An 11,275-nucleotide genomic window follows, 5' to 3' on the forward strand; every position below is an offset into this window, starting at 1 on the left:
CATAGTTGCAGAAGCAGGTAGAAGGGGTATCTCAGAGCACGATATGATCACCGGGTCAGCATGGAAGGCTTGTGACGGATCGTCAAACTTGTTCAAAAATGACGCTGGAAAATGAGCAGTAAATGCCCAAAGGCGTGTTAAATTACAGGTACTCGTGGCTAACACATGAACCTGATGCGAGAGGGATTAGCAATAGAGCCTACATTCGGGTCGAATACTGACCTGCGTGAAAGAGGCTATAGGGTCTGTTGTATGTGATAAATTTGTCTGTGCGTCCAGCTCGAGCGTGCAAGTTGGTGCCTTTGTAGCGTTGTGCGTTGTAAATGACCTCTGTCTCTCCTGTGCCAAAGCCACCAGGACCGCCAAAATGAAGGGATCATATTGTCGTATAGAAGGCTGTATTTCGAACTCTAGTCACCAATCACTTGATCATGTCGAACCATTTATACACTCCTCACTCCCCCGAAGATCACCAAGCTATCTCTGATGCACATGGAGGATTGCGGGTGTTTTGGCAGCTCAAGTCTGATGAGCTTCGCAGCTCTGCAAGTAAGTGGAATGCTCGGCATCTTATTGCTTATCGTCTCTTGATACATCCTTTGTAACGGAAGACATTGCCATGCCTCAATGATCATAACAAATGTTCGCTTTGCAATCCGGGGCTGACTTATTAAAACCTTGATTGGGGAATTACCCAGTCTCTCGTGGGTTCCAATCCGGATGGCATAATAACTAATCTGATAGCGAGCTCTTGAGCTTGCCGCTTGATCAGTTCTGGGTAGATCTCGCCCATGCAATTCGGCACGACCGAGATGTCAAACCAACATAACACCCTCAGCAGGAGAGAAGAATGGTGCAAAAAGAAGGGTACCAGAACTCGTTAACTGTAATTCACGGCTCGTCCTCGCCTACAATACCTTCCTCATCTGAATATGAATTCGAGATAGGCTTAGAAAGAGAAAACATAAATAAGGATAAACACGACACACGGCGGTCCAGACCTGAAGAGGTCACTATAAGACTTGTGATAACTTTCTTAGAACACGCACTTCTCCGATGTCTGCTTTAACATAACTTACGCGACACAGAGGTACGATCTAGAGTTGAACGCAGAAAGGCTGAATACATTCATAGCAATCTTATTACCATTAAAGCCGAAGATAATAGAGGAATATATAAAATGCGAAAAAGATATGGGTTCTAGAAGGTGGAGCATCCTAATCACGGTTTGCTTAAAGCAAAGAGGGTCTTCAAGGATATTAAGTTAAATGAGAAGGAGAACAAGCATATTCCCGTTCTATCAAACGAATATCTAGCGCAGTGCCTCGGTAAGGCTGTTATTACATGGGGATGTAATTAATAACTCTTGGGAAACGGGTACTCCTCTCCCCCCTAGCTTGCTCTAAAGGGCCTACTACTAATAAATATTTATGTCATATAGGATATTTCTTATTACTGCCATTGGGACTTTTATCCGATTCATTCGTTACAAATTCGGTTGCAACTATGCTAAGTATCTCAGTATGACAACGCTAAATAGACAACTGGATATTATATCTAATCCAGGAAATGACACATTTATGCATATATATAGAACTAGGTGGTTCAACCTTCAGTCTGGTGAGGGGAGATGAGGTGCACTTTGTTGTCTTCTCGCTTTGCACAGGTGGTTTGATCCTGGAGTGGACGAAGGTAGCGATTTCAAGAGCGATGCCATAAAGTCGGTTGATAGTGAAAGTCGAGTATGATATACGACTGCGGTCAATTTCATCTCCATCCAAGTTAATACCTGCCACATTGCAGACGCTATGCACGGATGCTCTGAATCTGGATCGACACGTACGACCCAGTTCCAAGCCTTACAACAAGTCACATGAGTTCTCTGAGTTTCATTATGGAATGTGCAGCAACATTTGGGGAATAGGTTTGTAAATGGAGGTGATCGAGATGGCCTTACTCTTTGGAAGACCACTTTAGCGCTAAATCATATAAAGAGCAGTTATTAATCTCGTTCTTGTAATTCGTCTCTATGTAGTTATATTAATTTCAAGATTTCTTGATTGGTGGGAAATATAATCCCTGCAAGCGATAAACTCTTAGAATATCGGCTAGGTAGACTGCAAAAAGAATACAGGAATAGGGTTTGAAAACAGCCCGCGTGCATGGATAAAAAGGGTGTAATTTCATGAAAGTAATCACGACAGGGGCTGGCGCACGGGCAGAAAGTGTGCAGCTCGCTAAGTTACAAGGAGCCCTTGGCACAGTAGTAGGTTCTCTGGGAGTGTCATTGTATAGCAGTCTTTCACGGGCGATAATTCTGGATCTCTTATACACCGTCCCTCTTTTCCCATGGATCGTCTGCCACCCTCGAGCTACCCGCAATCCCATCCATTGGTACCATATCTACAGGCTCCCGAGTATGACGATCAAGGGTTTGAGGGATTCCCTTTGCGGCAAGGCTACGATACTGATAAAATTCTGCTTGGTGACTACTCAGGTCACTCTCTTCATGAAATCGAGGCATTTTCGCAAAGTTGGTTGTTTTTTGGCCTGCTGAGCCAAGTTCTTGACTGCACAATCACACAGACCGACTTTATCATGGAAAATGAAAAGCACGGTCAAGTATTGACTACCCGCTTATTCCCCCTCCTGCGAGACGCACGACGCGACAGAGAAGAGACATGGCTATTCGATAAAAAGCAAACTTGGTATAATTCGTGCTTTGCAGCGGTGAAGAAAGCAAGAAGCTATATTAGTCAACTGGCCACAACTGCCTACCGCCAGGGCACTTCCATGGTCTTCGCCCTGAAGTCGAACTCTCCTTATCCATCATGGTCAGCACCTTGACATACGAGACAGCTCATATGATGAGCTCAGGGATCCCAGTTAGACCGATCCTAGCTGAAGGAGATATAATGGCAAATTACGTGCTTGTGGATAAGATGCTCTCGGATGGTTGGTGTGAAAGCCACGCGCACATGCTGGCATCTCAAATGGACGCCGCGGCCATGTACTACATCGGAACACTGGGCCCACCCATGGTCAAAAAGGATCACATCCGATGTTCTAATGAGAAGTGCGAAGCCGACCAGGTTATAGAGAGCGAGTATGTCACCAGCCACAGAACAAAGGATTGCAACTGTGAGCATATAGGGCCCGATATGGGTAAAGTCACTGAATGTCTGGGAAACGAAAGATTTCCTTACATCGAACTTACCGTTCAAAGGAATCAACTATCTGGAACTCCCAAAACTGGAAATTCTTCGACAATAAGGATGAAGGTGGTTCCTTTTGAAGTCGGGAAGCATTATATTGCACTGTCACATGTCTGGTCGGGAGGACTTGGTAATCCGCACGGCAACACACTGCCCAAGTGCCAGCTTATCTGGATTCATGAGAAAATTGCAGCCTTACCTCATGATTTGGAAAGAAATGATGATACAGTTTCTTTCTGGATGGACACGCTGTGTGTACCACTACAACCTGAGTCAGCAAGACGTGGGGCTATTCGTTTCATGCATCGAACCTATGCTAAAGCAACCGCGGTCCTGGTGTTGGATCAGGAGCTCCTCCTGTCTACTATGCAATGGGTTAATGAGGAGCAGTTGATGAAAGTCGCTGGTTCTAGTTGGCTCAGACGCTTGTGGACCTATCAAGAAGGAACCTTAGCTCCATCTATCTTTTTCCAATTCATGGAACGCGCTGTCTCAATCGAAGACCTTTGGAACCCTATTTACTAGGGCACTATCTATGAGAGATAGAGTAACGGTATTGCTTTGCAAGGCAGCCAATTTTACCTGGCGCTAAGATGGGTAAGGAGGTACAATCAGCCCTCATGATTTCTCCCACTGTTAGCTGCATTGCAGTGGAGGCAGACGAGCAAGCCGAGAGACGAGTGTATATGTGTGGCATCGTTGTTCGAACTGGACTTGGATTAGATCATGGACGCACCGGACGATCGCAAATTTCAAGAATTAATCCGGCTCCAGAAGACTTTCATCAAAGGCATGTTGTTTCTATCTGGGCCTAAGATGACGGACGAATCATACGGATGGGCACCATTGGCCTTGATGGCAAAAAGAGGGACTGAAGTTCTTGATCTGGTGGTTCGAATTCACCGACAGGAAGTTTGGGCTCGATGGACACCTGACGGACTTTTGGGAGAGTGGTATGGTTTTGAAATATTTGATATAAACACAAATCCCATCCCGGAGACATTCACTGTTGTTTGCCGCATGAACGGCAAACAATATGTTGTGACCCGTGCTGTGGAACCAGATGCTGAAAATCAGGTTAGACAGACCAGAGAATGGCAGGAAACAACACACAACACAGCTATTATTTTGGAAAGCTCACCCGACTATCTGAAAGACACCTTCGCCTCCCTGGCAGTATTGGCAGAAATTAGGTACAAAGACCGGGGCATCTGGTATGTACGGTATAGATGCCGTATAAAGGTAAGAGAATTTGAGGAAGAGGAATATAATTTTTATGAATTAAAACTTCATTAGCAGTACTCTGGAACGCTTCGAGAGGATTGCTACAGCTAGAACATTATGGACATAAATGGTGTGTTAGTTAAATATTAAATTCTAAAGGTTAAGTATATTTTAATATATATAGTATTAATTAATCTATACTTTATTTTATATATTAATATAGTTAATTTACTGTAAAAATTTCTTAATATATTGTTAAATATATATAATACTGCCTTAACCTATACCCTTAAAACTGATATATATATATATATCCTCAAGGTTAAGAAAATACTAAATGCAATTATATACAGCACTGAGTAATATAGGACTTAAATTTAATTAAATTAGTTGTTATCAATAAAGTAAAGTTATTGCAGATTAGATTTCAGGCAACACTATTTAACCCAATCTAAAAACTGCTATTCATCCGACTCAATGCCACGAGAGTACTCATCTAAATAGGTTGAAAGAGCTTTATCTGTTTTAAGAAAGAATCTTATCAGTTATAAGAAATAGACCAGCCGATTCTTAACTTACAGATCTTAACGCCCTCTTTCAAACTTCTCTCCATATATTTAGGGTACTTCTATAGAGGCTCTGTCAGTCATTGTCTACTCTTTGACAACATCTTGAACTTACTGCATCGTCTGCTCCACCCTTGAGCCATCCTTCAATCTCCACCGCATCGGAAGATGCCTTAGTCCAATATCCCTTGAGAAAGCTGATCTTTTCCGAGAAGATGGCAAGATCTTCTTTGCCCAGTGATACAAGCTGGGACCGAGCCTGTTGGATATGCTTTATCTGGTCTTCGTACTGCTTTTTCTCCTTCTCCTTTTGCTTCAGCTCATTCGACAATACTGATGACTGTCTATTAGCAGGCCTATTGATGCATGGTCATGAGTGAAAGACCTAGACTTACTCATCCAGGTAGCAATCAAGCCGATGCAAGCAGCGGCGCTCAGACCAGCCAGAATAAGGCCACCTCCCTAGTTGTATCAGCGAATGAATTCTGGTTGTCGCGAATGTGCATCGAATGAATTCCTTGTACTTACAATCAAGAACAAGCTCCACGGGCCAGGGGCGAGGAACCCACCCACAGCCAGAAACATGCCGAGTGTTGTGCCACCCGCTCCAACAGCAACCATAGACAAAATGACCTTGGTAATGCGACCCTTGAGGTCACCAATTTCCTTGATTAGCTTAGTCACCTTTTTATCCAATTCCCCCTCTTTCTTTTCAGCCCAAGACACGAACTTGCCGACGAATACAGTAAAGTCATCGTGTAGCTTCGTGAACCGGTCTTGCATAGCGTCAGAAGCTGTCTGGAATTTCTTTGCTTCCTATTTATCTTATCAGAAACTAGAGTCACACATGTATAGATATTCTCATACCTCTATGAAGCGCTGAATTCGCTTTATCCGATCTTGGACAGATATGTCCTTATCAGCGCAGAACTCAATTGTCACTTCATCAAACTCTGTCGACGTGTCGATCAGTATATAGAGGACACGATGGAAATATAGAGACTTTGAACTGGAGTGTTACATACGCTTGCCATATTGGCTGATTTCCCTTGCTAAAAGACGACTTTCCTGGATGAGCTTCGAGAAAGTCTGAGAAGTGATTAGTACTTTAATGCGCATCGGCAATGTATCAGCAGAACATGACTAACCTCCTTATGCTTTCTAAGCTCTGGAATGAAATCAGACTTGTGGATTTGGTCAATCTTCATGATTTCGAGAAGAAGCTGGTGAAAAATCCCCTCAATGTCCTTGACAGCCTGCGAAGCTGTTTGCGCCCTTTCTTTGAGGTGTCCTTGGGCAATAGGCAAAGAAGCAGCCTTCTCAGCACCTAGATGGAATTTGTCTCTGTCCTTTTCCTCAACAAAAGGCGGAGGGTTGCCTCCATTCTTATCGAAAACTACTTTGCAGTCCGCCAGGTTGAGCGCGTTTGCTGCGTCTAGTATCTTCTCAGGGTCTTTCCCATCACCGAGAGCGGCGGTGAACTTTTTCACGACATCCTCATAGGATGGTGGTGCATCTTGGGTACTATACTGAGGAAGTGTAGTCTCCATGGTATTGGAACAAAGTATGGTAGAAGGTGTAGCTTGGTGAGTAACCGGTTAAACTAAAAAGTTGGAGATTCGCAGTCTGGTAGTAGATCTGGATGGAAACGCAAACAACACAGGAATAGGAATCTTCTTGGTTAAAATACTGTTTACTATAAGGTGATAGCTGCCAGAAGTTTCGATACACCATGAGGGACATTTATTTGTAGAGCGTTATCTTGCATTATGTTCAGCTTAGCCACTCAACAGGTGATGACGTTTCTTCGAATAGTGATCGGCGGTACATCAAGAACTATCCAGATAGCAGAAAATAATGTAATGTTGTATGAACTATGACTCTGGTCTCATTGGGTCGTATACGCGAAATAATGTGATGAAGTGAACTGCATTGCATGGCACGAAAACAGCAACCTGCAGGTTATACGCTAAAACCTCAAACACGAACAAATGCCCCTCTCCAAAAAGACCTTGAAGGATATACAGGAAACAACAGGTTTGCATTACTTGCAAGCAAGCAGTAGATATCTCGCATTCGTCATATTAACGTGCCACATAACTAGTGGCAATGGCGAGTCAATTGAGGCCACCCTTCACTCCATCACATGCCATCTTTCCACATGCATGTCTTCAATACCCTTGGCATATCCACGCAAGTACTTCGCCATTGCATGATCTGTCAAGACTCGTTAGCCCAGAACCACATTTGCCACGTCAGAGACCCACAGAGTCTTACACCTTGCTTTACATTCTCTTTTACATACCGTGGCCAAGCCTTTACTTGTTATTAGCTTATATGTCTCTTGCGGTAGGAGTCGCATGTCAAGGAAACTGACCGCTACGTCTGCTCCATCCTGCAACCACCTTCCTATTTCGTGAGCGTCAACAAGGCTGTGGAACCAGCATTGGCCTATTTTCGCGAAGTTTCTGTCAAAAGAGGTCAAAAGTTGCAGGGCGCCGCCACCAAATTCACCCTCCTGAATATAGAGGCTTTGTTGTTTAGCCGTACGTTGGGCGTCTAGAATTGACCGTTTCAGGACATATTATAGATCAAGGTACAATAGGGGAACTTACATGAAGTGCTTAGAAAGAGGATATTGTCTGCGGTCGTCTTGCGGTTTAAAGCCGTTAAGCCACCAATCTATAAATCATCAACTAGTGTTCCATGATCTCACCGAAAGTTTAATGGCTATACATACAGCAAGGAAGAACGGCAAGGACCCCGGCAAATCACAAGCCAGTTTAAGAATTGGATGGTCAAGGCCCACATTCAAACAGGTGACATCGTGTTGATCAATCTCTTGTTCGATTGAGGTCGACTTGTTGAGACCGTTTGAACGGCGAACATCTTGGATTAGGTCGTAAAAGTCGTTCCTGAGGCTCTTAAGCCGGTAGAGCATGTTCTTGGACATCATCTCTAGACTCTCGGCATACTATACAGGGACTCAGCAACTTCGCTTCTACGTCAATATCTGGATCTTACTGCAATGTATTTCTCAAGAATGAGCTTCCGTTTGTTGATTGGTAGATTTTGGTCCGCGCATTGACCCACTACATTGTCATCGAAATCTGTGCCAAAGTGATGTGTTAGAAATAAGTGCTAGTGAATGTGGTTAGTGCATGTCTCGCCTTCTCCATAGTGCGCGATATCTTTTGCAAGCTGGATACTGTCGAGTAGAAACTTGGCATATGTCTGCTGAAAGTTAGTACACTGCGTACCAATACATTGCAGATACGACCTGCAGCTGAAAGCATATATCACTGAAGAAGTAACCCAGTGGCAACATATCACTTGCATACAATAGGGACATACTCGAACAATGGGCACCATGCGATCTACATTATGCGTACCCCTCTGGCCATCCGACATGACAAGTGCGAGGGTGACTCCCATGAAGGCCGTGTTGATGTCTTTTGCGTTTTGACACGTCAGTTTGGCTGCCTCTTCGATGGAACGATCTGCATCTTTTGAGCAAAGAGTTTGGGCCACAGATTGGATGTACAAATCCGTCTCTGAAGGATCAAGCACAGGCATGGCCTTTGTTAACAGAGACTGCGTGTCTGGAACGTGGGATAGCATAGTGGCTGCCATGAGATATTCTGCAGGCCCAGGGTCCTGGCGTAAGAGCTGAGATAGCTCTACGAGCTTGCTTGAGGGAGAGTTCAATGCCATTTTAAAAAGAAAATTCAAACTGTGTATTCCAAAGGTAAGTAAAAAATATCGAATGTGTTTTCTGTAGATGCGAATACTTTGTGCGAGTCTTGCTGTCGAGCTTTTATGGCAGGGCCAACACTAAAACGCAGTCATGTCTTGTATGCCAACTATTCGCCGCGGCCCAACACGGGAACATCCCAGCTTGTATCCACTATCATGCGGCCTCAAACAGATTCGGCTACGGGGACTGTCCCGTGTCTCAGTCATCGGCCGATTTGGATGTGATCCGCATAATATTCAGCTAGCCACAAAACTCTGAGTCAAAGTGACTGGAGTCCAACGTGCAGGCGGCAGTGAAGCTTTTCACCATAAAAAGCACATCATTACAAGGGTTGGAATCATGGGACGTCTGGCGCATCTAAAGTTTTGAAAATGCCACAGAGTTCTCAAAAGAAATCAAGGGAATTATAGCTCAACAAAAAGTCATGTTATTTTCACATGTGGTACCCTAGGAGCAAATCCAAAATATGGCGAGATCATTATTTAAGGTGAGTCAATCATATGAATTGATTGGCTATTGAGCGCCAATTTGGCATCGAGACAGACATGGAGAATTCCGCCTGCCGTGACCTACTCTCCCAAGGGTTCAACCCCTCTGGCGTACTCCTGCATGTACTGCGCCATAACCTTATCTACAATCTAGTTAGCGGGAGAAATTTTGACGATAGAATAATCACTCACATGTAGCCACAGCTTTAGTCAAGTTCAATTTCATATATATCGGCTCGTGCTATGTAACAACTTGTCAGCAAATCCTGTAAAGCGGTAAGCAGCTTGACTTAAATCTCACCGCGTCTTGAGCTCCGGCTTCAAGCCAAACTTTGATATCAGTAGCATCCAACACAGAACGCTGCCAGTATCCAGAGAGTACACCAACAGAAAGCTTGAAGGATTGCAGCGACTGACTACCGAGAGCCTCCAGCTCAGCTCTTGTAGCCCGAATGAGTGCCTTTTGATCCTCCAGCTTTTTCTTCTTGTTTTCTTTGCCTTCGAGCTCATGCTGGGCCACTGTCGTTTGTCAGAGTCAAGTGCTGCGAATATGGCAGAGGGATAAACATACATTGGATAGCAACTAGGAGGCCAATGACAATGGCCATAGATACACCAGCAGCAATGAGGCCTCCAATCTACGCTCGTAAGCTCAATAGTTCCGTGACCACTGTGATGGAATACAACTTACCAGAATGGGAATAGCAGTTGGTCCTTCAAAGACCTTGACGAGGATGGCGAGGATGGGTAATATGCTTGCTCCAACAAGTGCAAACACATCTCGAGCAATCTTGAGGTCGACAAGTTTCTTCTTCAAGTCTTTGATCTCTTTCTCAAGCTTCTTGATTTCTTCAGTTAATTCCTTCTCTTTATCTTTGGCCCAACTGGAGAATGAAGACACGAATTCTGAGAAAGCTGTGATAAGATCTTGAAATCTACCGTCAAGTTCGGTAGAGTCCTTCTTGAATCCCTCGGCGGTCTGCATCTAGCTATTAGTCTGTGTGCTAAGCGATATCAGGATACTTACCTCAATGAACTTTTGAATCTTAGACTTGCGATCTTCAATCGATATGCTTTTGTCGGCACAGAACTTGATAACGATATCGTCAAAGCCTTTGGAGTTTTAGCACATAGTCATAGAGCTTGGGCTAATAAGGTGACATACTTATTCCTTGCTGCGCAATTCTCATTGCTGTCTTTCGACTGTCCATGAGAAGATCCGTATACGTCTGATAGTCATCTTGTTAATCCTCTTGAACCATGTAACAAGTCGCAGGTACTAACATCTTTTTGTTTCAAAAGGGTCTTGGCAAATGCAGATTCATGAACTCTATCCACCTCCAAGATCTTGACATGCAAGCTCTGGAAAACACGAGCAATTTCCTTTGCAGCCCTGGACGCGGACGACGAAGCGGCGGTAATGTGCGGCTTGAAGCCATCGGAAGACGTGGCACTAGCGATGCCCAGTGCAAAATCTTCTTTCTGCTTCTCGGTTTTGAGAGGGAATTTAGTGCTGGAATTCTGTACGAGAATCTCAGCTTCCGTCGGTGAGATGGCTTTGGCAGCTTCAAGGACTTTCTCAACTGTTGGGTTTGGTCCAATCAACTGACTAAGCTTCTTTTCAATCTCCTCATAAGCTGGAGGCGAGCTAGAGGGCTCATATGGAGGTGCTGCGTCTGACATGGTTGAATAATGAGAAAGAATTGAATGGGGGCCGTGAGGGGATCTAGAGTGATTGGGAAATCTGTTTACCTTTTTCTAATCCTCTCATCTCATAGCAATTCGGTCAACTACAGAAGGCTTGATGATGTAACACTGCTTTAGGTCTATTGACAGTTCACCCATGGGTAGGGAGAGCGTCGTCACCGAATGCGTGTCTCAGTTATTAGCGCTGTGGGTAATGCACCTTGGGAAACATTAAAATTGCTGCTCGACCATTAAAAAGATATTTGGACGCCTGTAAGGAGAGACACCTATCACAACGTCCCTATCAGATGCATGCCCAGCATAAATATGGGGATCTTG

At 44.3% G+C, this 11,275-nt stretch overlaps 4 protein-coding genes; 1 reads left to right on the forward strand and 3 right to left on the reverse strand.

Annotated features, from left to right (window-relative positions):
- Positions 1 to 2,349: 2,349 nt before the first annotated feature.
- FFUJ_09172 (uncharacterized protein) lies at positions 2,350 to 3,740 on the forward strand (the record flags this gene model as incomplete). XM_023568956.1 is given in 2 exon segments in its annotated part: positions 2,350 to 2,834; positions 2,840 to 3,740. Coding segments are annotated over 2 exon segments (1,386 nt in total).
- Positions 3,741 to 4,900: 1,160 nt separating this feature from the next.
- On the reverse strand, positions 4,901 to 6,555 carry FFUJ_09171 (uncharacterized protein; the record flags this gene model as incomplete). XM_023568957.1 has 8 exons in its annotated part: positions 4,901 to 4,959; positions 5,019 to 5,067; positions 5,121 to 5,338; positions 5,401 to 5,467; positions 5,534 to 5,821; positions 5,873 to 5,958; positions 6,031 to 6,094; positions 6,154 to 6,555. 8 exons carry the CDS (start codon positions 6,553 to 6,555, stop codon positions 4,901 to 4,903), a joined length of 1,233 nt encoding a protein of 410 aa, XP_023436070.1.
- Positions 6,556 to 7,147: 592 nt separating this feature from the next.
- FFUJ_09170 (uncharacterized protein) lies at positions 7,148 to 8,719 on the reverse strand (the record flags this gene model as incomplete). XM_023568958.1 has 6 exons in its annotated part: positions 7,148 to 7,222; positions 7,311 to 7,564; positions 7,621 to 7,687; positions 7,746 to 7,979; positions 8,030 to 8,146; positions 8,360 to 8,719. 6 exons carry the CDS (start codon positions 8,717 to 8,719, stop codon positions 7,148 to 7,150), a joined length of 1,107 nt encoding a protein of 368 aa, XP_023436071.1.
- Positions 8,720 to 9,331: 612 nt separating this feature from the next.
- FFUJ_09169 (uncharacterized protein) lies at positions 9,332 to 10,933 on the reverse strand (the record flags this gene model as incomplete). XM_023568959.1 has 8 exons in its annotated part: positions 9,332 to 9,393; positions 9,443 to 9,491; positions 9,552 to 9,769; positions 9,822 to 9,888; positions 9,942 to 10,229; positions 10,278 to 10,363; positions 10,416 to 10,479; positions 10,535 to 10,933. 8 exons carry the CDS (start codon positions 10,931 to 10,933, stop codon positions 9,332 to 9,334), a joined length of 1,233 nt encoding a protein of 410 aa, XP_023436072.1.
- Positions 10,934 to 11,275: the final 342 nt, after the last annotated feature.

This window comes from Fusarium fujikuroi, chromosome FFUJ_chr09 (assembly GCF_900079805.1).
Source record: "Fusarium fujikuroi IMI 58289 draft genome, chromosome FFUJ_chr09".
Classification (NCBI taxonomy): domain Eukaryota; kingdom Fungi; phylum Ascomycota; class Sordariomycetes; order Hypocreales; family Nectriaceae; genus Fusarium; species Fusarium fujikuroi.